Source organism: Seriola aureovittata, chromosome 1 (assembly GCF_021018895.1).
Source record: "Seriola aureovittata isolate HTS-2021-v1 ecotype China chromosome 1, ASM2101889v1, whole genome shotgun sequence".
NCBI lineage: Eukaryota > Metazoa > Chordata > Actinopteri > Carangiformes > Carangidae > Seriola > Seriola aureovittata.
The window spans coordinates 33,923,958-33,951,221 of NC_079364.1; the positions used below are offsets into that span (position 1 = coordinate 33,923,958).

A 27,264-nucleotide genomic window follows, 5' to 3' on the forward strand; every position below is an offset into this window, starting at 1 on the left:
AGACAGATTCTCAGGCTGCTGTTGTGGTTGGATCTCTTCAGGTCTGGGCTCTGACTGGACTACTCCAGAAGGTGGATTTACTTTGATGTGTATGGTCATTGTCCTGCTGCATGAGCAGCTTCTCCTGAGCTTCAGCAGGTGGACAGACACCAGGACATGATCCTGGAACAGACCTGGATAAACTTGAATTAGTTTTCTCTGATATTCACTGATAACCTCAGAGTGAATTTGTTTTAGTTGACATTAATTACACTAATTAAAATATTCATCATGTATACATGTCGTTTACCTTTGGTGATGGTAAAGCTAATGATGATGAATGACCACTAAATTACTGTTAACAGCTCTCCACTTTAGCTACTGAGCTAACATTAGCTTCACATCCTGGACCTTCAGATTAATTACATTAACATGGTTACAGTGAACTAATGATGTCTAATGAAGAGGAACGAATGCTCTAGAGATAAGACAGAACATTAACATGTCAGACTTGTCGAGTGTATTAAATATTCACCCACTGAGCACTTTATTAGGAACAACACTCTGATACTGGGTAGTTCCAACCTGTGGTCTGGTTCCTGACGTGGTCTTCTGCTGTTGTAGTTTGGACGTGTTGTTCACTCTGAAGCTTCTCTGCTCGGCACTTGTAAAGAGTGGTTATCTGAGTGACTGTAGCCTTTCTGTCCATTCTCCTCTGACCTCTGTCATCAACACAGAGCTGCTGCTCACTGGATGCTTTTGTTGTTTGTTTCCATTCTGAGTAAAAACTTTAGAGACTGTTGTGAGTGAAGAGATCAGCAGTTTGAGAAACACTCAGACCAGCGTCTGATACCAACAATCATGTCACAGTCAGAGTCACTGAGATTCTGATGTTTGATGTGAATGTTTACTGAAGCTCCGCACATGTACCTACATATGTTGCACTGCTGCCACATGATTGGCTGATTGGATAATTTGCATGAATAAGCAAATGTACAGGTGTTCCTAATAAAGTGCTCAGTGAGTGTATGGAGTGAGATGAAGTCTACAGCTCAGATGGTAAAGTCAGGATAATCTACATTTCCATGGCACTTGTTCTATCAGTCCAATAACATTCTGTCTGAATGTTTCCATTCTCTGATTAATGTTCCTGATTAATGTAATGTAAAGTCACCTTCATCAAAACCTCAACACTTCCTGATGTTTTCCACATTAAGAGATTGCCTATAAAGGGAAAGCTGCAAGACCTTTAATGCAAAAATTCTGGAGGAAGTGTTGTAGTTCATGGTAGCTTTTTAAAGTGGACTGCCTGATGTGACTGCTCTGGGGAAATTGGATGTTATACTGAGTTTATAAAAACAACAGTGGAGTTTACATTAACTTAAATATAGTTTGAGGCACCTGTGGCGTCACTTAAGTGAGTCTGTACATAAATGTTGGATATTTCATTTCCCTGATGTTCCAGGCGGAAAACATCTACAATGATGAAGAGCCAGACAACACCCCCGCATCAGAGCTGGAGGCGCAGGGATCTTAACCCAGCTCTGCATGAAACCCTGTCCAGGTTCAACCCCTCCTCCACCCCCTGAGCTTCAGACCTTCACCTCCCTTTCTGGCTTAACTCGAGTGCAAAATGAAGAATTTGCCTCTACATGGATGAACAGTGTGGAGGGTCAGAGACAGCATGGACTCCACTCTTGCTAACAGACAGTTGGACTCAGTCTTATCTTGCTCAGACATCCCTGTGGCCCAGGTACCAACAGCACGTACGCACTCATTACAAGATTTGAGATGTGCTCAGGTCGTTTCTCCAGTGTTTGGAGAATTTCAAAGGAGCAGAAAAACTTAAAAGTACACAAAGCTACTAAGACCAGTTCATCTGTTCATTTCAAAGGGATCATGTGAGGAAAATAAAGTGGTATTTTACCATTTGACTCGAGTCACCAGGAAACCACTGAGAAGGACAACAGAAGACACCTGACCTCCATCCCTCTGAACTGTGACAGTGAATCTAACCATGCTGGTCATGTCTATAAGCTTTCTTTCACACCTGTCGTTTTTGTTCTGATTGCACATTTAGCGACATATCACTGCTGTCCTCTGAAGAAACATTCCCTGTTGTATTTTCCTCCTGTTCATTAAGTCTTCAGTATTCGGCTGGAGTGAAAGTGTGGGACTAAATTAATGCACTTGAGGGAACACCTCTTTTCCTCTTCCTGTTACGTAATGCAAAATTACAATAAAACTTTTGTAACTTTTCAAAAATACGTTTATATAAAATTGAGGAATGCTGCACATGCAATCGACACCTCCTGTCCACTTCACTCACACCAGACCCAGTAATAAATCCATAGTGAATAGAAACTGCAAATTCTACAAAATATTTATTGAAAAGAAAGACAGGTACAATCAGGGGGTGTGGGCTTCTTTTAGTAAAAATAAAGCTCTCTGAAGCGATGGTGACTCGTGCCTCTTCTTTCACAGTTAGTCTCACCTACAGAGGTAGATTCTGACATTACCTGAGAGTCAATCTGGGACAACGCCAAAGAAACAGTTAACAGACGCTGAAAAGCATTTGCCCATCTCAGAGTGTGACAGGAACTGTTCTCTGCCTGACACTCTACCTGTTTGTTTTTAAGTCCTCGTCATGTGGAGATAAACACAAAAGGAGCAGGACATTAGAAAGGTCAGGGGAGGGTCTATGTACATGTTTAAGGAAAATTATTTGTCACTACCCCTTTAACGCTCATTGATGTTACAATATAGTGTGTTCAGACAGGACAGAGAGATGACTGTAGAACAGGTTAAACAAAGCTCTTAGCCAACACATGATCTCAAAGCAAATGGAAAACAGAGTTATAAAAAATGCTGATCTTGGATCACTCCAGTGTTTTATACCCAGCCAATCAAGAAGTGAGCAGACCACCATGGAATCAGGTGCTATGTTCAGGATATTGGAACTATAAGTGACCTGTGTAATGGAGCGGGTGAGGTTTGATTTGACAATGTGGTCCCAATAAAATCAAAGATGAACATGAGCAGAGAGGATGTTAGAGTGTGAGCTATGCATCAAACACGAAGCAGAGACACAATCCCACAGTATAAAGCAAGATCCAGAACCTGATATGACCCCCATCTTGACAGACTTCCTACAGTCACCACATCAGAACTCTACTCATGAACCAGAACAGCCGCTCCTGAAAGAGCTCCTATTAATTTGCATCACTGCTGGAAATCAACATCTTTTTATTCAAATGCATTAGAAAAGAAATTCACACTTTTCTTCCAGTGTAAAGTTTCAAAAAGGATGAGGCCTGTTCCTCTGATGTAATAAATTGTCATAATTTACATGAAATCATTAGTGTGAGCGGACAAAGGCTCCTGTCTGTCGACCCTGTTGTGGAAATCAAAAAAAAATGCTGAAGTGAAGATTTAAATCAAGCGACACATTTAGCACTTTACATTCACTGAGTATCATCATGTTAGTCGCCAGCAACCCATAAAATAAAAAATCTTTCATTTTATGGATCAATTTCTTAAGTTTGAGTGATGCTGGGATTTTTCCAAAACCAGATAGATGACTAGAGGAGTGCAGTGAGCAGTGCAGTTATAATCAGACACTGAAGCATCTGAGAAACAGAGTGGAAGGTTTTCACTTGTTCCGCACCTCCTTACCAGCATCACCTGTTTTAGGAATCATTTTTGCTTCGACTCAAATTAAATAAAAACATATCGATGTTAAAATATATGATCAATCATTGAATACCCACTGACCAACACAGATTCTGTAGAGATACTGTAGCCTAAACTACGTCCTACTTCCTGTTGCAGCTCCTCAGCTTTCACATCACGTTGTGACTGTGAGGCTTCATTAACACAAATTAACTGATGAGAAGATGCATGTGATACACTCCCATGATGATGAGTGAAACTACAGGGAGGGTTCTTGAAAAGAGAGAAATAAACAGGCAATCTGACTTTGAACTGCTTGAACATTTCCTATGAAAATACAGTTGTGGTAGAAAAGGGAGTACGAAGTGCTCGTCACAAAGCCAATCATTAAAACCAATCAAAACGTGGGCAGACTTCAGGACCTTTGATAGTTATATTTTCATCTCACACGCACGCACGCACGCACGCACGCACACACACACACACAGAGAGAGAGAGAGAGAGAGAGCATGTAGGCCCGCTCAGTCCTGCTGTGTGGTCATCTCTGCAGGCTGGCTGCTTGTCGTCATCATCATCGTAGCAGTAGTGGTTTTGTTGGTAGAAGAATCCACTTCAGGTGGTCTGGGAGCTTGGTGGATGCCCTCCGCCTCCTGCCTGTCGCCCTGTGCTGAGCAGCCGCCTTCTTCTTCTTCTTCGTCCTCCTCTTCCTCCTCCTCCTCTTGTCGTTCAGCCTCAGGAGGAGCTGTGGTCCCTTTGTCTTCCTGCTCCTGCAGGAGGCTGAGTCGGTTGTTGAGGTCGTTCCTCTCCTTCTGCAGAGCTCTGCAAAGTCGCTCCAGCAGCTCCAGCTTCCCCTGCAGGGCCTTGAAGTGGCCATCACGCAGCGTTTTCTACAACACAACAAAGGTCATCTGTCACCTTGGAAAGCTAGAAAAGTAGTAAATTGACCTAGAGATTACTTTTTCAACCACATCTCCCAGTCTTCAGACTCAGCATGAGAATCTGAAAGCTCAGGAAAAAGATAGTAAGTGAATCTGGAGTGACTGGTGTTTTTATCGTTTAGTTAGCACGAAGGAAATTAAGAGAAACAGGATTTAATTCTCTTTTCTGGACAGAAGAAACTTTGACAAATGCCATGAAAAGAGTCAGCCACTTTTGTGTAACAGCAGGTGACAGGTGATGTTTCCATCACTGCTGATAAATACCTGTGACCAATGCACAGTCATGTGACCTGGGACTGACTTCTGATTGTGCCGTTCACATTAACAACAGCAGCCAGATGTTTGCAGATGGTAGCAGGTTTTCAAGATGTGTAAACAGAATTTGAATGTTGTAGCTGGTTGCAAGCAGAGTCTGGTAACTGGCCCTAAAGCTACACTTGTTTTTACATTAGTGTCTGATTAAACTAATGAACATTAGGGAGCTGTAGGTGTTATGAGAAGTATTTTTGAACAAAGCTTACTGTGTTTCCTCCTCCTTCCAGTTTTCATGCTAAGCTAACCATGAGAAACTTCAAATCAGTATTTTACACTGACATGAGACTGATATACAGTACACAGAAGGAGAGAGAGTGATGCTGAACCTTAGCAACAGCTATAAACTCTGTGCAACGCAGTTGAATGCTTTGTATTGGAACCATGTTAAACTGCATCGCCCCTGTTAACTAAATAAATAAACTAAGGTAATAAGTCACCTCCTCAGCCATCTGCAGCAGGGCCTGGTTGTTACTCTCCCACTTTGTCTTCCACTGAGTCGTCTCCTTCTCCAGCTTCTTGATCTTCTTGGTCATCTGGGGGTAAATATACAAACAGAACCTCACTGACAGATGAAGACAGGAAGTTCATCATTTTAGGGGCATGGCCATTTGGTCTTCAGTGTTACAATAATGTTTAAGGCAAAAAGGCTACTGATCGATGTGAAAAAACAAGAAAACATGACATGAAAAACATAAATTATTCACTTTTTAATATAAATTTAAAAAAAAAACCTTTTAAGATGCCATCTTGTTATCATGTATCAATTTACCAGAATCTATAAATATGCAAATATATGTAATTTCAGAGAATCTCAGCAGATGAATCTAAGAACAGTCTTCAAGTATCGATCTCACAGAAATCATTTTGTACTGTAAAGTTATTAAAGTTATATTTTATAGTTATATTTATAGTTTCGTGGGCGTGAACATGTACCATTGACAAGGACTGGAGCTTGTCAATTTGTCCATGACTCAGCTCCAAGCATTTGGAGATCAGTTATGATATTGCAGTGGAAACTACGTGTGTGGAAACTGAACTTACTCATTAAGCGTTAAGAGGCAGCAGTAGTAGGTCAACAAACTTATTACACTTACTTATCGTCTCTGTGTGAGATCTGCTGGGAGTTTGAGACAGAATATTGTTACAGGAGTAAAACCATTTCTCACCTTTTCCATCTCCTGTCTGAAAGTGGTGAAGACCTCGTTGCTTTTAGCCAGAGTGCTCTGGAACTCCTCAAACTTGTCCATGTACAGGGAGAGCTGAGGGAGGAGATGAGAGCAGTGAGAGCAGGACTGAAGGTGAATACAGAGCTTCTATGTTCCCTCAGAGACCTGATCCCTGAGGACCAGTTTGTCCTCACCTGCTGTTTGAGCTGAGTCTCCTGCTCCTTCATCAGCTCACACTTGCGTCTGGACTCTGTGGCGTCCTTCAGCAGCTGAAGCATCACAGCACAGTCAGTTCTGCTGCTCTCACAGTTCACACACATTTTCACACGCTGGTATCTGATACCACAGGTGTACTCACAAAGTCGCGCTCTCTCTGCTGCTTGTCCTCCACTTCTTTCATCATCTCTGTGATTCTCTGCAGCTTGGCGTCCATCAGCTGCTGCTGCAGCTCCTTGTGCTTGAACACCTTGTCTATGTGCTGCAAGTGGGAAACGCAAACACACACATTTCCACTGGACTGTGACCAACTACAATCATCACCAATACACTTTTCTTCTGAAGCTCCATTAAACTGATGTACTATATTTTTTTCATGAACTCCAAATGTAGATCGTTTGATCAGTTTTACAGTCTGAGGTTCATAACAAACTTCAGTGTTTACATCAAACCTCCTGCCACTGCTTCACATTAGAAGCCTTCTAGTGGTTTAACAGTAAAACAGCAGCCGAACAGCCTCTTTACTTATTCAAACACTAACGAATTTCAGTGGTATTGCTACTCTTTTTTAAAAATCTGTTTTCAACCAGGAGAAAACTGTGTACAGAGGACAGAGACACTGAGCTAACTCAGTAGCTATGGTTGCAGTATGAGGGCAATGCTATGTTGTGTGCATAGTGTAAGCAATGTGGCCTGCTGACAGACAGAGACAGACAAGAGAGAGAAACAGAGTTCTTCAGACCATCAAGGCAAAGTGAGAAATATACATAAATCTATTATTGTCATTTATTCCCATGATGATGTGTGTGAGTGGGTTACTATGGTTACCACGTCGCTCTGTGTAATTCTGAAACTTTGTTATGATTCAGTAACAGGTTTTTAGGTTATTATGCTTTTACAAAAATCATGAATCTTGTTGTAACTCAATCCTGAAATCCAGTAATATAATTTTTCATTTGAACGTAATTAAAGAAGAGGAAGCCTCAGAGCCTCCTTCATGAAGAAATAGGCTAGACATAAAAAAGCAGCGTCCAAATCATGGCTGCAACTAGTGGAAAGTGAGCCTGGAACCCCACATTGCATATGGTGTACATTATATCAGGTTCACATATTTTGTAAAAGTTCCACAGGGTAGACATGTTGTTTTGTTTTAGAGGACTGTTGCACACCGGCACAGTGAACAAGGTGGGAGGCAGGACTATACTAGACAGCACACAGTGCTTCTCTCAGCCGCAGACCACAGGTGATCAGTTTTAAGGTGATCAGTGACTAGGAGCATTTATGCCGATCTACCAATTACGTATTTTTTAATGCAAATTGGCCGATCATGATCAGCGGCCAAACAATCGAGGCTTCCTTACTTTCTATTATCCAAGCTCCACATGAAAACACACTCAGAGTTTCTGAACTACATTATCTATGAGTTCTGCAGTAGAGGTAAGTTGTTTTTGTAGCAGTAGTGACACTCTTCAGGTTTCATGTATCAATACCAAAATGACACCTTTGTGAATACGTTTGTTCACTGAGTCTAGTTTTACAGTGGAACACTGATACCACAGCAGGCTATGTTGGCTCTCACCTCCTCTCTGAGCTCATACTGCTCTATGAGCTTCTTGAGCTTCTCAGCCAGCTCCATATTCTCCTGCCTCAGCTTGGTGTTGTGGGAGCTGTGCTGCTCCATCTGCACCTCAATATCACTTAAGGTCATCTGGAAGTGCAGCATGGCCTCCTTCCGCTGCTCCTCGTACTCCCTGGACCGCTGCGCGTTCTCCTCCTATCAGCAGACAGACAGAAGAGTTTAAGAAACGAGGAGAAAGGGAGACAAAGGTCAACTTGAACATGGTCCCTCCAACAAGGACAAAATAAAAGGGACAAGAATTAAAGGAGCAAACACCAGTGCTGTTTGGATGCTGAATAAAGATTTTTAGCTTCCTGACACTTTCATCTGCATTAGTCTGAACATACTTCATTTTTTATAATAGATGTATGAAAGTGAAAAAAGTGGCAGCATGCACAGAGCCATGTATCACGTTCATGGTCGTAGCTTTCTAACTGGACAAACAGAATGTCAGCACTCAAACGTGTTTCAGCTATAAGCCATCAGCAGTGTGTGTGTGTGTCCTGGTGTCAGAGTGAGCCTGCTGGGCATGCGCAGTGGGCTGAGTTGTACCTTCAGCGTCTTGTTGTGCCTCTGCAGCTCCCTACAGAGGCTCTCCAGCTTGCTGCGGGCTAGGATGGCCTTGCTGTGCTCCCCCTGCAGGTGGATCTTCTCCTTCACAATCTGAGACTGCTTCTTCTGCAAGGCCTTCAACCGCTTCTGCATGCAGCGGCTCTCCTCAAGCTGAACAAAGTTAACATCAAAAACATCACATCTGGGTTAGACATGCTCATATTTTACCTTTTACATACATTCAGAAAATTACCATCTTTTCAGTGTTGGTGTAATTTGGATTTGAAAAATCTGGCTTTAAGTTTACCAGATATGGAGTTAAACATCCCATACCAGCTGAGCTGAAGAAGCTGTACTGTGGATGCAGAGCTGGGGCTAAGCTAAAGGTTAAGAGATGGGATTTTTAAGCCTTTTCTACCATAGATCCTCATGGGAAATGTCAACTCAATAGCTAACAAGTGTGATGAACTGGAGGCACTTGTGAATAACTAGCGAGCATATCGTGAGTGTAGTATCACGGTGTGTTTCACGGACACCTGGTTAAACGACAACACTCCCGACCGTTGTGTGGATTTACCCGGCTTCACTGCAGTACAAGCGGACAAGATCTGCTGTTGGGATATTGAACTGTTGGAAGTTGGTCTTAGACCGTACTATGTACCAAGGGAGTTCTCACACATCATCTTCTCTCTGTTGTTTACATTCAACCACTAGCAGAGCCTGCAGTTGCATGTGACATCATTCATGAGACTGTTGCGAGAGTACAGACTGAGCACTCTGATGCATTCATTGCAATATCGGGGGATTTTAACCATGTCACTCTCACGTCTCACCTGACTGGCTTCACTCAGTATGTTGACTGTCCCACAAGGGAAAATATGACACTTGATCTGTTGTATGCAAATGTAAAGGAGGCCTACACTGCTTCAGCTCTACCACCACTTGACAGATCAGATCATAATCTGGTTTTTCTTCAGCCTTCCTACAAACCCTGTGTACTGAGGCAGGCTGCAACCACCCGCTCATTCAGGAACTGGACCCTGGAGGCCAGTGAGTCTCTAAAAGACTGTTTTGAGTGCACAGGTTGGAATGTACTGTTGGAGTCACAGGAAAATGATAACAGCAAGGACCCTGACCTTGATAGAATGATTGAATGTACCACAGACTACATTAACTTCTGTATGGACACTGTAATACCAGCAAGGACTGTACACTGCTTTCCAAACAAAAAACCCTGGATCACCAGTAACATCAACACCCTCCTCAACCAGAAAAAGGAGGCCTTCAGGGATGGAGACCGGGAGAAGCTCAAGTGTGTGCAACATGAGCTGAAGAGGAGATTAAAGCAGGCGAAGGAGGGCTACAAAAGGAAAGAAGAGAGGAAGCTGCAGCACAACAACACCTGAGAGGTGTGGAAGGGGATGAGGACCATCACTGGCTATAAAGAGAAGAACAGCCAGGCAACATCAGGTGATGAGGACAAGGCCGATGAGTTCAACCTGTTCTACAACAGGTTTGACACAGCCTCACCTGTTCTCTCCCACTGCTTCAGCTGCAGCTTCTACTACGACATCTCCTTCACAACCTGACATTGCAACTGCAACTCCCTCCACACTTAGGTCAAGTTTCCTGTCCTTTACAGTGGAGGAGGTGAGGGCGGAGCTCAAGAACCTACGTCCTGAAAAGGCAACCGGCCCAGATTGTGTGTGTCTGAGGCTGTTAAAGGGCTGTGTAGCCCAGCTTACTGGGCCTCTCCAGAGGATCTTTAACTTAAGTCTACAAACAGGGAGGATCCCGCTCCTGTGGAAAACATCATGTCTTGTTCTGGACCCTAAAGTAGGACGACCTGCTGAGATAAATGACTACAGCCTGGTGGCCCTCACATCACACATCATGAAGACCCTGGAGCAGCTGCTTCTCCACCTTCTGATGCCATAGGTTGAAAATACACTTGACACCCTACAGCGTGCCAACAAGGAACATATTGAAGTGGATGATGCTGTCCTTTAAATGCTCCACCGGGCCCATTCTTACTTGGAGGAGCCAGGTGGTTACATGAGGATTATGTTCTTTGATTTCTCAAATGCATTTAACACCATCCAACCACCCATTCTTAAAGACAAGCTGGAAGGGATGGGGGTGGATCTCTGCTTCACGTCCTGGATTGTGGATTACCTGACCACAGTACGTCAGGCTGGGTAACTGTGTCTCAGGGACAGTGATGAGCAGCACTGGGGCTCCACAGGGGACTGTTCTGGCTCCGTTCCTGTTCACCCCATATACGGCAGACTTTAAATACAACTCTGAGTCCTGCCACATCCAGAAATACTTGGATGACACAGCTATTGTGGCGTGTATCAGGAATGGGCAGGGAGAGGAGTACAGGGATCTGACGATGGCCTTCAGTGAATGGAGCGACAATAACTGCCTCCTTCTGAACACCTCCAAGACCAAGGAGATGGTCATTGACTTTCGGAGGTCTAGGCCCACCCTTCAGCCAGTCAACATTCGAGGGAAGGACATTGAGGTGGTGCACACTTATAAATACCTAGGTGTGCACCTGGACAGTAAACTGGACTGGTCCCTGAACATGGATGTCAGCTCTTTTTCCTCAGGAAGCTCAGGTCCTTTGACATCTGCAGTGAAATGCTGCACGTTTTATCAGTCAGTGGTCGAGAGTTTCTTTTATGCTGCAGTCTGCTGGGGCAGCAGCATGTCAGACATGAACAAAGAGACTGGACAAGCTGGTAAAAAAAAGGCTGGGTCTGTGCTTGGCAGGAGTCTGGACTCACTCAGGAATGTTGTGGAGAGACACATGCAATGTAAGATGGAGGCCATCTTGGACAATACCAACCATCCTCTCCACAACATTCTGGCAGGACAGAGAAGTAGCTACAGCTGCAGCAAACACCTCATCTCACTGTGCTGCAGAACAGAGATGTTCAGGAGATCCTTTGTTCCCACTGCCATCAGGCAGCTCAGCCAAAGGAAGTGGACTAATATAATTATTATTGTTTATAATTATTAACTTTTTTTTTTTTTTAATTATTATTATAATCAGCAATGTGCTAAAGGACACATGAATTTCCCTTAGGGGATAAGTATCTGCCTATCTATCTATTTTCTGAAAAGAAACCAAACAGTAAATGACAGATTATCTATGTTCATGTACAGTGGACAGGGTTCGTGTGGATACAGTTCTTGACACAGATCAACAGAAAAAGAATGTCCTAGCCAAAGTCCAGACTTGAACTCATAGAACATCTGTGTAGAGACATGAAGACGACACTTCAGACACTTCTCATCCAATCTGACGGTGCCCGAGAGGATCAGCCAGGAAGAACGGGATAAACTGTGTTTAGAAAAACCTTTTTCTTTTCATCTTAGCTTGTCAGGTTTGATTCAGCCAAATCCTCTAATGCCCCCTGTGTGGCATTAGAGGATTGTGACAACTGACGACTGTGACGACAGAGGAAGGACTCCAAGGTTATGGGTTATTGAGTATAGATCAATAGCAATGTTATCCATTTACAGTTAAACCTACAACACAATCAAGCGGTGTGAATACTCTCTGAAGCCCCTGTAACCTGTTTTTGTTTTGTTCTTGGATTCCTATCTTGCCGTGTTTCTACATTTCTTGACTAATGTTGAAGTTCAGTTTTTCACATAGATTATACTGTTGCATCTGTGAAGGGGACACTGTACCAATGGTGTAGAGTCATGTAGATCTTAGTTTAGATCTAGACAAGGATGACCACACCGCAGTAGGTCAGAGGTCTAGAACCAGACTAGCTTTATCCAAAAGGTTCAGCAGCTGGTGAGTCAGTCAGTGTTTGTGACTGACTGTTCAAATGCAGATGTTCAGCTTACCAGGTCGGCATACTTCTTGCACAAAGCAGCGAGTTTCTCCTCAGGAGTGGCGAGGGAGTTCAGGGCCTGCATCAACAGAACGACCTCCTTCCCTGGAACATGAACCACGACAGAGAGAGAAGACCTGAATTTATTACAGTAGATGTCCAATGAGCGATTTCTATTATCTTATATTATATTATCTATATTATTATACACTCTGCTGGTCCATTTAAGCTGCTCCACACATGCTGGATATTATCTAAACTAATTTTACATTTCCATCAAACTACAATCATAAGCAGAAACCAAAATATCTGGCTAGCTTGCATGTAGTTGCTGCACTACAATAATTGTGTTATCAGAGCTCACACAATGGCATAAAAGCGAGACTGTTTGTTAATAGGAAGTTTTTAGTTCTGACAAAGATAATTGTAAAGCCAGTACAGAGCCAGATTATTTAAAAAAAATAAAAATAAAAAATATATATATATATATATATTTTTTTTTTTTTTTTTTAATTTTTAACTGATGATTTTACTTTCTCTCTGTAAAAAGCAATATGTTGTCAATGTTAACAATCTGTGGTCTTAACAAAGAAAGAATTATTAAGTTTAAGCCTCAAAGGGGAAGAACCTTATTACTTTTGTGTTGATTTTTATTAATATTTTTTTTATTATTTTTCTCCTGAATTCATTTAAATCTGATGAAGAGGGGACATTATCATCATTAATAAAATGCAGCAGGATTTTGATGATCAGACAAGTGTGATTGGTTTCACTCCTTCTAGCTGAAGTGACTTTTCTCAACTTTGTCTGATGCTCATGGCTTTAACTTTGCCTGATCGACCTGCTTCCTTCTCACCACTTGCAGCTGTTTTTTTCATTTTTATTGTATGCACATAAAAATATTTTGGAATGATGCTGGTGCTGTATATAGTAATAATGGTTTTATTTATTTTGAAAACATACAGTTTTATGCAGAAGTTTGACACGACAGAGCCGTTTACAGACCTTTCTCTGCTCCCCACCCATTTTCAGACACTGAATATTTAACATTGTGGGCTTCATCTCTCTGTTTGAGTAATGGCTATCAAATGACACATTTATAGAAGCAGTGAAGCTTACAGGTCTAACAAAGATTATGTTGTGAATTTTATATGACTTGGGCATTAATAAACAAAATGAGACCAACATGTAATAATCTAATTAATGTAATTAGGAGCGTTGTAAAACACTGTAGTGTTCCTACCAAAAGCCTTGTCCTCTCCAGTCTTGTGGTCTCCTCCAGGATCAAGCTCTGCCTCCCCCAGATCACTGGGACTGTCCTCTCTGCCTGGAGTTTCCCCCCTCTCCTCCTCAGCACAGCACAGCCCCAAATCAAACTCTGCAGCCTCCTCCTGACACACACACACACACACACACACACACACACACACACACACACACACACACACACACACACACACACACACACACACACACACACCAGCTCTTTCAAGCAGAAAGTTTTCACGGAGCAGCTCCACTGAAAAGGCTGAGGTTCCGTTGCTTAACTGCTGTTGGACATGAAGCCATCACTGAAGTGCTATAACCTGCAGTTCCTCTAATGACCACAAAAGTCTGGCTCCAACAGTGAGTCAATCCCCATAGACTCCCATGTTAAAATGTCAAACTTTGCAGCAGAAATTAATATGTTTACAGCCTGTAATTTTTATATAATCACCTGCTTACATTTGTTAAGACTTATTTGTAGTAGAGTGAAAGGTGGGTGCTATCAGTTTTTTAGCCCTCCTCTTCGAGTCACTGAACGGGATGCTTCTGTGGTGTTGGAGCCTTTTGGCGAAATTTTCTTATATATATATATATATATATATAAAAAAATTGTTAATACAACTTGTTGCTTAGTTAATAACAGATTGTCCAAGAAGTATGTCTTTTTTTTTTTTTTTTTTTTTTTACAGGTGAGAGAAATTCTAGTATTTTTATTTATTTGTTAGCACAACTTAGCAGGTATCAGTGTCTGTGCTCGCAATACCTGGCTTGTAAGCTTAGCAGGTCAACTAGCTTTTAAGCCAACCAAAGAATTAGCCTTGTGTAAGCCTTCGAGCAAGACGCCCAGATACCCTGTGCTAACGATGCTAATAGGAGCCCATACAGGCCCACAGTTATTTCACTGCCCTGAATCAAAGTCAAAAAGAAATAGAGAAGTGCTAGAATTTAGGGTGATGATACTTCTGTCTGTGTGAGGTTGGAAAATAAAGATCCACCACGATGATTAGCTACATTGGGGAGGCCGTGGCTCAGGAGGTAGAGCAGGTCGTGCAGGTTGGTGGTTCGATTCCCAGCTTCTTCTGTCTGCATGTCGAAGTGTCCTCGGCCAAGACACTGAACCCTAAATTACCCCAATGTATCATCAGTGTGTGAATGTGTGCATGTGGTAGAAAAGCACACGTATAGGAAAAAGTGCTGTCTGTGTGAATGAGTGAATGTGGCTTCCACTGTAGTGGGTGAGTGGTCAATGAGACTGAGACTATGGTTCAGACATGCAGTACTGATGAATTATCAATTAATTAAAGAAGTGAAAACAGTGAGGCTGGTTTTTAAAACCTGTTAGATGACTGACTGACTGACTGTCATTAATGACAATTGTGAGTGTTAGGGATTCTCGCCATCACCTCTAAGAGTGAAACTGAGACAGATCCTTTTTTTCCAGTTCAGTTTAATCATGTGTTGTTATCTGATTGTGAACTCAGCTGCCCGTTTTATAACATCTGACAGTCAATGACAGGATGTTAAGTTTGGACTCAATAATGAAAACTGGAAATACACGGAGCAACTGTTCAAATTAATACTGCAAGAGTGTTTTATAACCTCTTTTGTCCCAGTTGCACCGTGAAGGCAAAATAGTTTGTATAGACTGACAACACTAATATGACTCTTTAAGCGTTTCCTAGTTTTATTGAACTGATGAGAGATAAAGAGATGATACATTTATTACAGTCATGTTAGGAAGAGACACAAGCACGTGCATTTAATCTCTCTCTCTTTGCATGTGTCACCTTGTGCTGCTGCAACCTTTACATTAATCCAACAGCATTCAGTTCACTAGTAAGACTGCGGTTGTGACTTACACGTAAAATAGTTAACTGCTTTTCAGACATGAGAGCCACATGTTAAACTGCTGTCAGGTTACTGTAACATGGTGAATGTCTGAAAGGGGACCATGCTACTCTCATGCCGAGTATCTAAGCTCAGTACTTTTTAGGTAGTGACTAAAATGTGTTTGCAGCAGAGTATGGAAAACTGATGAGTACAGAGATCTGATGAGGCTGATAATCTTGTGAACATGTTCTTTGATCAGACAGTTCATGATTTCAACCTGAGTTTTAGACAATTTCCTTCAGGCAAAAGTCTTCTGTCTGTTCCTGTTTGGAGAACATTTCACACATTTTTTTTTTTTTTTTTTTATAAATAAAAATGGTTTTGTAAAAAAACAAACAAAAAAAAAAAACAACAGTATCACACTGGCGCTGGTCCCAACATTCACCACATTTACTTTCAGACAAACAGTTGTACCTAATCTCTTGCTACATGCAAGATGCACGTACAAACACTGAACACTGAAAACAGGACAGTGGACAGTAACACAGTATTTGCATGACAAGTACCAGAAGATCAATTATACATCATGTTGATAGTGTTTACCTGACACGGGCTGTCCAGCTCTGGCGGAGAATCACTGCCTCCCACTATTCTTCTGGTCGCCACATCAATCTCACAAACTTCTGTTGTCTCCATTAGTCCTGATCTCAAGCTAGAAATCCATAGTGAAGCAGAATTATTAGAAACTCTCAATGAAATTACAGCATGGCCATATACGGGGGATTTAATAATGAGCAGTGAGAGTTGAATTGGGACTGGAAATAGTACTGTTAAAAAAGCTTGAGAGAGGATCGCTTAAAACTCTTGGGAATTATTACCACAATGATTTTATCAACATAGTGATGACTGACAGCCATTGGGCCAACCATACTCAACACACAATCTCTGTAGTTTCACATGTAAAGGAAAAAAAAAAAAATTTTGAGTATCTAAATACAGCTCTGGTCACATTTACAAGCACATAGCACAAGTAAAAGGCGAGTCATTACGCAGCCTGTGTAGACAGCAGCACTGATTCAAATAGGAGCATATCTGTTCCATCAAACACGTGAGACGGATGACTGAAAACGCAGCTGTAAGGATCTTTCCCCAATACACACTATGTGGCATCTCCTTCAGGGCCTGTAAGATAAATTCTATATACGGAAAAAAAACTTGAGAGTGTTGATGTACTTCTCTAGGCTAACAGCACCAGAGTTAGAGATAAAATTAACTGCCAAGTGTCAAAATACAACAGAAATTTGTTCAGCTTTTACAATAAATGTGGAGAGAGAGAAGAAATCCTATAACCTCAGTACTGTCTTTGCCAAGCAACACACACCAGACAGCAAAGTCAACCACGTGTGCGGCAGGAGCAGCCTGGACATGTCCCTGAGCCTGAGAAATGTCTGCACTGCACACAGCATGCCTGATCATAGGTACATTACATGAACTGAAGCCAGTGACAATGACCCGCCGATTTTAACATAGTTTTATGTTTAGGAATCCGAACCAGACAAACTGTAAATACAGACGACTCCTGCTACCTCACCCTGTCAGTTGTCTCAGGCCTACAAACACTTTACTTCCATCCGTGTACGGTAACTGCTTGACTTTAGCCTCGCACCAAAATTCACATTAGAGGATACCAACAGGTTGAAGGCCACTAAACATTTCATGCTATGTTATTTAAGTTGCGGCAGTGGACTGACACAAAAGGCAGGTAACTTACAGAAGTTAATGACAATCTAGCGTGTAGTGTACGCTAACTGGTTACAGGTTAAGCTAACCATTTTTCCAAGTACTAGCGTCACTTACAACACCCTGTCAAACGCTAACATGATTGTTATTTCAGTGTTCTCGAGATTAGTAATATTTACCTGTACTGAACACGTATGTATTATGGACCTGGGAGTTGAAGAGAGAAGATCCCCAGCGATTCTCTTCATGTCAGAGCTAACTTCGCTGCAGTTTCCTGCATAACTAACTAACTGACACGATACCTGCAAGTTCGCAAAACATGTTCTTAGCTGCGCTCCTACGTGTTGTTCACTCAATGTAAAGAAAACTTTAGAAGAATCTCTTTCAGACCAAATGAAACGGCTTTCTGTTAGCATATATAGTCCCGTCGGCAAAAATACACGACTTAATGCACTACAGTGCATTACGTAAAACGTTTAATGTTACTTAATGTCGGGGATTTCTGTTCTCTGTTAGTATTAACGTTAGCGAAGGTTAACCAACTTCAAAAAGTGGAAATATACAGACATTTGCACACATTTGTATATAATACTAGGACCGGATTTAAAGTTACATTAATGTACACTTAAAATGATCTTAAGAAATGAATTATCAACAAAGTGGTTTTGCAAAACAACAAGGTAACCATAAACCTGCGGGGATGTAAAGGGAGTCTGGTATGACGTTCCAGCGACTCGGGTCATGTTAGCCACTTAGCTAAACGCACAGTAAGCACTTCATTAATTGTACCTGCAAATAAACCTCCGAATACATTTACAGTGTAAGTGTTCTGACATGTCAAGTGTAACCATGGATAGCAAAGAGCGCAGCTGGTAAATAAACAATAGTTAGCCGCAAATTTCTAAAGTAAGCTAACATTAGTTTGCTATTGTTAGCTTGGCTAATCCTGTGCTAACAGCTAAGCTAGCTGATGGCTAGCCCTATTGGCTAACACCAGAAGTGAACTTTACTTCGGCAAATACGACATGTGTGATAGTAAATTAAAACACACCCAGGCTGATAGTTACAGGTTACACACTGCGCTGAAGTTACAAAAATCAGCACGATAAAATACAAATTAAGCAAATTATGTTCCTGAAATAGCTAAAACGTTTACCTGTGTGTTTTCACTGTAGATGGAAGCAGGGCACAGTCATCAAGCTAGTTCGAAATGTCAGTCAACAAGTAAAATATCCGGTTAAATCTTTTCAAAATATAACGTGTCCAGCGTGTCCACACCTCAGATTCTACGAGTAATACATTTTTATTCGGGGGCGCTCCCGTGCCTCAACTGATAGAGCGCGTACCACCTAGGCTCAGTCCCCAGCGCAGCAAAGGCCATAGGTTCGAGTCTGACCCATGGCTGCAGCTCATACCCTCTCTCTCTCTCTCTTCCCAACTCTCCTGTCACTCTATTACTGTCCCTATCTGATTAAAGGCAAAAACTGCCCCCCAAAGAAAATGTATTCCGTTATTTATAAGACACCTGTACAAATACTTTTGTTGTCCAGTTTGCTTCAACACAACTTTTTCTTTTCTTCATTATGTGTCTGATGATGAATTGTGTCTGGTGATTTTCCACTGTTTCTCCACAGCAGTGGTGGAATGTAATTAAGTACATTTACTCAAGAATGTACATATGTACCTAAGATATATATGGTACTTGTACTTTACTTGAGTAATATCTTTTCGTGCTACTTTATATTTTTACCCCACAACGTTTATCTGACAGCTAAAGCTACTAGTTACTTTGCTAATGAAGATTTTACACACAAACACATAAAGGATGATGCTTTGTTATAGATGAAATATCAAGTAGAGATGAGACTATTAGTTTATTGACAGTGAATCAATTGACAGAAAATTAATTTATTTTGATATTCCTCATTTTTCAGTCAAAAATGCCAAACAATTTATGATTTGAGCTTCTCAAATGTAAGTTTTCTGTTTTTTCATTTTAATAATGTCAGTAATTTTAGTATTTTCTTTTTACAAAGCCAACTATCAATCAATTGAATAGTCAAGAACATATTCAGCATGTTAATCAATAATGAAAAACAATAATTTCTTGCAGCCCTGTATGAAATAGTTTAAATTGAGGTCCACCTCAGCCAACTGCAACAGTAAAATGCTGTTTATACATTAATGCACCAATAACAATAATGAAATAAGAATACATCACTTACAGGGCTTTTGTCTGCACTTAGTTTAACTTGAGTAACATTTTCAATGTAGGACTTTGACTTCTAATAGAGTACTTTTATTCCAAGTACTTTAAGTAAAGGAAAAGTCACTCTAGGTACTTCCTCCACCACTGTGCAACTGTTTTTAAGTCACAGATTTACTCTTTGCCATTGATTTTGCATTTTTATATAACCATCATCATCATAATCATCATTGTTTATAGGTCTTAATCTTGTAATGGTAATATCCAAATTAATTTAGATTAAAGTAAGAATTTTACAGTGGATATACGTAATTGCGCAAACTGCCCTGCACTCATCACATGCCATTGAAAGCTTCTTTTGCACAGGCTATTTAACTGACGTTTTGTTTTAATTTGAAGGTATCACCCTCATATTTCCGGTAGTAATGTGACTATCTTGATGTAGCTGAAGTCCCTACTATAAGCAAGAATCTCTCAGCTCCTATTTTTCCAGGACGTCAGAGGGAGGGAAACAACAGCAACTTGATATCCAACTACAGAAACAACTTAAAGACAGCATCAAAGCCACTTTACCTCATTAAAATTATCTTCTTCTTGGTGTTATAAACCTATTCTTATGACATCATTAAGTTTTTTAAAAGAGAGTGAAGTGTGGTTTTGGAAGTGACCGCACATTCCCATGCTGCTGTTCTTTTTTCTTCTGCGAGGACAGAGATGACCATTTTAAATCTATTACAAAGAGTATGAGGAGCGTTAGGAACTCATTTTAGGGAAATAATCTCATGGATATTTGGACGTAACGGTACAACAAATGATTCTATACAGGAAATTAAAGCCACAGAGAGTTTGATCACTGCATTAGTTTTTAAAGCAAATCAAATATCAGTGTTTACGTTTCTAACATTATATATATAATAGTTGACAATTTATAGCTCAGAAATTTTGCTTGTATTGGACAGAAACCTCCTGAACAGACTTTGACTGAGTGAATTTGTTGAACTGTTTCTGGTCACACACCACCAGCGGCTGCAGCTGGAGGTATGTTGCCTCGTATGGAGGGGATCACATTGCACTGGCTCTCGCTCTTCCCCCGGTGCTGTAGTAATTTTAACTGGGAGGTCTTTCTTCTGCCAACCAATTATCGCACGCCTGTGTGTTGAGAGCAGAACCCGATTAGCTCAGAGCAGCAGATCGTTGTCATAGCGACAGCCGATTGGTCGGTCGGGTTGTCCAAACGCTCGGGACCCGCCCGGTTTCTCCCCTCAGTGAGGACGTTGTTTTCCATCCATACTAGAGGGAAAAAACAGCAGACAGAGGACTGGAGTGTGGCAGAGGGTCGGCAGTAATAAAGCGAGATCCTGAGCCGGGATAATCGGGATAAAAATACATGTTCCAGTCGGAGACAAGAGCCGTCTTTACCGTCGCTTCATTTACGGTACGTTCTCCCTTCTTTTGTTGTTACAGTGTCCGATAGTTTGACTGAGCCCGCTGCTGGAGACACACTGGTGTCAAATGACACGTAAATCATTATGTTCTGCTCTTTTTATTCCCACGTAACCTCCATTGGTTTTTTGTAATGACAGACTTATACTGAAGCGTGAAGGTATGATGACTTTGTTGCTGTGAGGGAAAAAAACACTCATTTCCTTTTGAATCCCCCTGTGAAGTTTACACAGTGGGGCTCTTTTTTCCACTCATTGACTTTCTGAAATAATGAACTAATATTTGAGGATTTATAATTACCTGCAATGCAATGAAAATGACTAATGAGTTCCAGAGAGCAGCCTGTAGCAGTTCCTGAAGTGGGGACCCCAGCAGTACCTGAGAGGGCAGGGTTAGCTTAGAAAATAAAAATATGAATGTCACCATTGCCTCTTCCTGCAGAAGAGACAAGTTCAGTACAGCCTAACCATTACCATTACCTAACCATCACCTTGCTTAGCATAAACTCTTACACCCAACAATGTAACCATAATGTCTGCCATGAATGATGCATGCACCCAACGCTGCACAAGGTAATTACATTAAAAATCGAGCTCACAAAATGTCCAAACTGCTGGTAATCGAAACGTAACCTGAGGACAGAGTCACGTTTGAACTGATAAAACCATCATCTATAATTGGAAATCTGCTGAGATGTCAGCTCCTTGGTTGTGGTGGTCTGGGATCAGCTTCATCTGAAGTGTGTCATAGAGGTTGGGCTGGGTTTGCCTCATTTTGTGCCTCTCATGTACATTCAAGACACAGAGCTTGGATTTGCTTTCTATAGAAGATCAATCCCTGGAGGTGAATTAACAACTCTCACTGCTGTTTTGAAGGAATTTTCAAAATGTCATTTATTTTATCCTGTTTCCGAAGTTATGGCTCTATGTCCTAAACCAAACAAAGACAAAATCCGGATGTGACATATCCCCATCTCTGCTTTGCTGCAGTTATAGTTGTCCATACTTATACTGCTTACTTTCACTCAAAATTATGTGTGTATGATTTTCCGGAGTTATTCAACAACATTCATCAGGACTGTGTCTCAGAGAAAACAGAGGCTTAGCTCTGTGACTCCAGTGTAATGGTAACATGTGAGGGGCACAAACCGGGACAGGACTGGGTTTCTGGTTTGATTCATCATTTTCTTTGCTTATTATTTGAGAAGATAGTTCCTGATTTCAGTCATATGCTGTTCATTCACTCAGAGTTCAGTTAAAGCTGTATATAACAGTAGGAAGGTTTGGCTCTATGTGTAAACTCAAAACATTACATTCCTCTAAGTCAGGTTTTGGGAATTTTTTTTTTTTTTGTATGGAGGGTTGGGGTTCTGCTAGCCGGGTCCATTGTGGATCCGGTGTCCGTGTCTTTGATGCTGATAAATGTCTGAACAAACTTCCTAATTTCCAACTTATTTCTTTATCAGCAAAGCAATGAACACAACATTGAGGCACCTTCTCATATTTCACCTGTGCTGAATGTCGCTTTCACAGGTTAAAGTGATACAAGCTACCAGTGGCAGATTATATCAGCTGTGGGTGATTAATATTAGTTGTGTTGTGTGGTTAATGTGAGTGGTGACTGTAGTTACTGTATGAATCAGGGGCATCAGTATAGCAGACTACAGCAGTTATATCAGTGTGTCAGGTACATTTAATTTAATTTGTGAACATTAATTTGACAAGCAGTTAAATGTCAGATGAGCCTCAGACCTACACAGAGGGACCTGTGTGGAGAAATGATTTTATACACTCAGAGTAAAGCAGTGATCCAAAAGTATTACACCAGCATTATCCTCATATTACAGCTGAAACAGCTGATTAATTAAATTGCCAATAAACTTTTGCCAACGGTTCTGCAGCTATTTTTTTTTTATAATGAGTTAAGTTATTAATCAAGACAAAATAGCAAACATTTCCTAGTTCCAGCTCATCACTTTCCATTTATGTAACAGTAAACTAAATATCTTGGGATTTTGGACTACCATTAGTTGGTCAAAACAAGCCTCATTCTGGAGGCCGAATGATTCATCTATAAAGAAAATAATCAATAGCTGCAGCCCCGCCTTAAACATACATCCTACTTTACTATCTGGTTGTCAGAAAATCCTTAGAGCTGACTTGTCTAAAAGAAAAGAGAAACTACTACAGGAAGTCCAGCACTTCTTGTCAGATCCCTGAATAAATAATTTACCTCCCACTAAGAGAACTTCATCCCCTCTGAAATGACTAGTGATGTTTCTACTCTGTATTCCAGCGTCAGGAGAAAAGCATTTGTTTTTGATTTATAAGATGAAGTGGAGGAGTTCACCTCTGAACACTTCCAGAAAGTCAGTGAATCAGCTCCAAACCACACTAAGGAAGGATCATGGGTAGTATCCATGCATCTCTCTCACAGCATATCATCACACAGTGTCCTGAGGTCGTCCATCTGTTTTGCTTCCTGTAAGCTGCTGCTTTGTCGGTGTGATGCTCATTGTTACCTCTGTCACACTCCTGTCCTCCCTTTAATTCAATTCACTCTCTTATTTATCTGACACACACACACACACACCACACACACTCACACTACTGTACTGTAACTTCAGTGTGTGGTTGTCATGGAAACACACTGAAGGCAAAATATAAGAACAAGAGCCATGTGCTCCAGGTTCATACACCATGTCTGATGTCTGACTGCACGTGTGTGTGTGTATGTGTGTGTGTTCTCCTACTGTTTATTATTTTCTTCTTCTGTCACAAATATTGTGATGACAGAATTACATGTACACACATTTTTTTGTTATCGTAAGCAAAGTATCAGAATACTATTAGGAATTACACTGGGTCATCTGCCCGAAGACATTTGCATTTTATTAAATTAAAATTTTAAATTTTTTCTCGTGCATTAGTTGGTTGATTCTGAGTACACCACTTTGGTCCAGACTAAAATATGTCAAGGGGCAGTTGTTAAACCAGAGATAACCTAAGCCCAGGGCTCTACCATTCATACTGCACCTTTACTAGCCCTGGGTTAAATGTCTTCTGGAGCTAATGTTAAGTCATCAAGACTTTTCGTCTCGCTCCATCATCATCAAACACTTTGCTTTATAACTAAAAACCTGCAAAACTAATCTCATTCCCATCAGCCTCAGCGGTACCTGGTGTTTAGTGCTAACACTCTATAATGATGCATCACTCACACTAAACTAATGTGATGAAAACTGCAACAACAGCATGTTAGCATTGTCATTGGGAGTAGTTAGAATTCTGACATTAGCTCAAAGCACTAGGGGTGTCCAAAAAAATCAATTCACATTAGAATCTCAATTCAGGTCCACGTTTTTTCCTGACACGAGTTTAGCTCACCACTCCGAAAGATGGTGACGTGCTTGTTTCTGCCCAGGTATTCTTCCACCAAGTGCAGTGTGAGTGATGAGAAACATAAACCAAAAAGTAATTCAACCTGCTTTGAAGGCAGTGTTTGGACACATTTCGGATTTTATCACCTTGAGGGGGAGAAGCAGCTTGATAAGACCTATGTTATCTGTAGCTTTATAAGATGTGATCATCACTCAAGTGTATGTCATGAGGAGCAAGTAACAAATGAAAGGGTGACAGTTGTTATATTGACATTTAAGGTGCATCAATTCATTTCCAAACGTCAACCCTGCATTGAGTAACAGTCAAGAAAACATTCCACCTTAAAAGATGCCAGTAACAGCCGATAGCCTCTGAGCTGCTCAATGAATTAAATGGTTAATTAAATGGTTAATTAATAAAGATGAAAAGACAGAAAGTTTCTTCATCTGTGATGCTTTTACACAGTAACATGACAAAGTCAGTCTGTTACACTTGGACAACCTGTGCTACTGAAAATGAAAGCTAGCTTAGCCTAGCATGTTAGCTAAACTTGACCTCTACCTGCACTGCAGCTTCTCCTCTGAATGTATGTTTCCAGTGTGGCTTCATTTGTTCGACACAAGTCAGTAAATGAAATCATTCAAAACACAAACTACTTGTGTTCATTCACCTGCTGCTTAATGTTAGGCTAATTACAACCTGCAACATCGATGGTATGGTCTTATATTACTGAGCTGGATGTTTGTCTGATGCTGCATCATATTCTCAACATGATCAAACTATTCATAAAATCAGTCTAACATCTGATTATGTGGTCATAGTTGACTGATCTATGTAAACGTCACTGTGGGAATAGAGGTTACATAACCATAGAAACGGGATGCAACATACTGGAGTGCATGTCATAGGTGAACTACTCATGATCATCAACTACTCATAGGTGAATACTATATGATCGTATTTTGAATTAAGAATCATTTTTGAGTCAAGAATTGATTTGTATTGAATCTTGACATTTTCTGAATCATGCACCCCTACAAAGCAGTGTTGTGCATTAGTACAGCCTCACTGAGCTGCAAGCATCACTTTCTTTTCCCATTAATCAATTGGTTTATTAGAAGTGACAATGATATACAGTTAGGCCCAGAAATATTTGGACCATGACAAGTTTTGTTATTTTAGCTGTTTATGAAAACATATTCAGGATACAATTATATAATCAATATGGGCTTAAAGTGCAGACTCCCAGCTATAATTTGAGAGTATTCACATCCAAATTGGAGCAAGGGTTTAGGAATTACAGCTCTTTAATACGTACCCACCTCTTTTTCAAGGGACCAAAAGTAATTGGACAATTGACTCAGAAGGCTGCAAAAAAAAAGGCTGCATGGGCTCTTCCCTTGTTAACCTGTCATCAATTAAGCAGTTAAAAGGTCTGGAGTTGATTCCAGGTGTGGCGTTTGCATTTGGAAGCTGTTGCTGTGAACACACAACATGCGGTCAAAGGAGCTCTCAATGGAGGTGAAACAGTTCATCCTGATGCTGAAAAAAAAAGAAGAAATCCATCAGAGAGATAGCAGAAATGTTAGGAGTGGCCAAATCAAAAGTTTGGTACATTCTGAGAAAAAAAGAGTGCACTGGTGAGCTTGGGAACTCAAAAAGGCCTGGACGTCCACGGAAGACAACAGTGGTGGATGATCGCAGAATCCTTTCCATGGTAAAGAAAAACCCCTTCACAACATCCACTCAAGTGAAGAACACTCTCCAGGAAGTAGGTGTATCAGTATCTAAGTCTACCATACAGAGAAGACTTCATGAGAGTAAATACAAAGGATTCACCACAAGGTGCAAACCATTAATCAGCCTCAAAAATAGAAAGGCCAAAAAACACCTGGAGAAGCCAGCCCAGTTCTGGAACTGCATTCTTTGGACAGATGAGACTAAGATCAACCTGTACCAGAATGATGGGAAAAAGAAAGTTTGGAGAAGAATTGGAACAGCTCATGATCCAAAACACACCACATCTTCTGTAAAACATGGTGGAGGCAGTGTGATGGCATGGGCATGCATGGCTTCCAATGGCACTGGGTCACTTGTGTTTATTGATGATGTGACAAAAGACAGAAGCAGCCGGATGAATTCTGAAGTGTATAGGGATTTACTTTCTGCTCACATTCAGCCAAATGCAGCAAAGTTGATTGGACGGCGCTTCACAGTACAGATGGACAATGATGCAAAACATACTGCAAAAGCAAACCAGGAGTTTTTTAAAGCAAAGAAGTGGAATATTCTGCAATGGCCGAGTCAATCACCAGATCTCAACCCAATTGACCATGCATTTCACTTGCTCAAGACAAAACTTAAGGCAGAAAGACCCACAAACAAGCAACAACTGAAGACAGCTGCAGTAAAGGCCTGGCAAAGCATCACAAAGGAGGAAACCCAGCGTTTGGTGATGTCCATGGGTTCCAGACTTCAGGCAGTCATTGCCTGTAAAGGATTCTCAACAAAATTTCGAAAAGTAACATTTTACTTAGGGTTATGTTTATTTGTCCAATTACTTTTGAGCCCCTGAAATGAGGAGCGTTTGTATAAAAATAGCTACAATTCCTACATGTTTAATCATATTTTTGTTCAACCCCTTGAATTAAACCTTAAAGTCTGCACTTCAATTCCATTGTAGTTGTTTCATTTCAAATCCAATGTGGTGGCATGCAGAGCCCAAATCATGAAGATTGTGTCACTGTCCAAATATTTCTGGGCCTAACTGTAAAATCCTCACACTAATTAAATATTTGGCATTTTTTTATTAAATGACTAAAACATTGCTTATCAAAACTGTTCTTGAATGATATTCTGTCAGTTGATTAATGAATTGCTCAGTTCAGTAATATAATGTTACAGAGATTAAGCTAGGATAGTGTTAGTGTCAGGTCTAAGCTGTGTCCAAAGGAGCACACTGCAGGAAAACACTGCTGGTCCTCATGTGAATTATGGTTTGGTCTGTTTTCTGTGGCCTGTGTGGGTCCAGCAGAGCTTTTGTTTGTCTGTCTTCCTGTGTTTAATATCAACATCCTCTCATTTGT

General features: G+C 40.9%; 3 protein-coding genes across 6 annotated transcripts in view; 2 read left to right on the forward strand and 1 right to left on the reverse strand.

Moving 5' to 3' along the window:
* LOC130167864 (histone-binding protein RBBP7) overlaps window positions 1-2,436 on the forward strand; it is a 30,689-nt gene extending 28,253 nt beyond the window's left edge. For all 3 annotated transcript variants that reach the window (XR_008827337.1, XM_056374386.1, XM_056374378.1), the window contains exon 12: window positions 1,445-2,436. Coding sequence is in view for 2 of the 3 variants with exons in the window: in XM_056374386.1 (XP_056230361.1) it covers window positions 1,445-1,516 (72 nt within the window). In the remaining variant the exon portion in view is untranslated. The remainder of the gene's footprint in view (window positions 1-1,444) is intronic.
* Window positions 2,345-18,517, reverse strand: txlng (taxilin gamma). Of its 2 annotated transcripts, none has more exons than XM_056374360.1 (11): window positions 18,306-18,517; window positions 16,013-16,121; window positions 13,557-13,704; window positions 12,327-12,418; window positions 8,457-8,627; window positions 7,866-8,060; window positions 6,429-6,548; window positions 6,265-6,339; window positions 6,071-6,163; window positions 5,342-5,437; window positions 2,345-4,538 (listed from the first exon to the last, which is right to left on the reverse strand). In XM_056374360.1, exons 2-11 carry the CDS (start codon window positions 16,103-16,105, stop codon window positions 4,173-4,175), a joined length of 1,449 nt encoding a protein of 482 aa, XP_056230335.1. In that variant the 5' UTR covers window positions 16,106-16,121; window positions 18,306-18,517; the 3' UTR covers window positions 2,345-4,172. The 2 variants fall into 2 exon arrangements, with proteins under 2 accessions (XP_056230335.1, XP_056230342.1); XM_056374367.1 differs by lacking the exon at window positions 18,306-18,517 and adding an exon at window positions 17,329-17,466.
* A 2,059-nt stretch (window positions 18,518-20,576) lies between these two features.
* ccdc102a (coiled-coil domain containing 102A) overlaps window positions 20,577-27,264 on the forward strand; it is a 106,976-nt gene continuing 100,288 nt past the window's right edge. The window contains exon 1 of the mRNA XM_056371849.1: window positions 20,577-20,790. The gene's annotated coding sequence lies outside the window, so the exon portion shown is untranslated. The remainder of the gene's footprint in view (window positions 20,791-27,264) is intronic.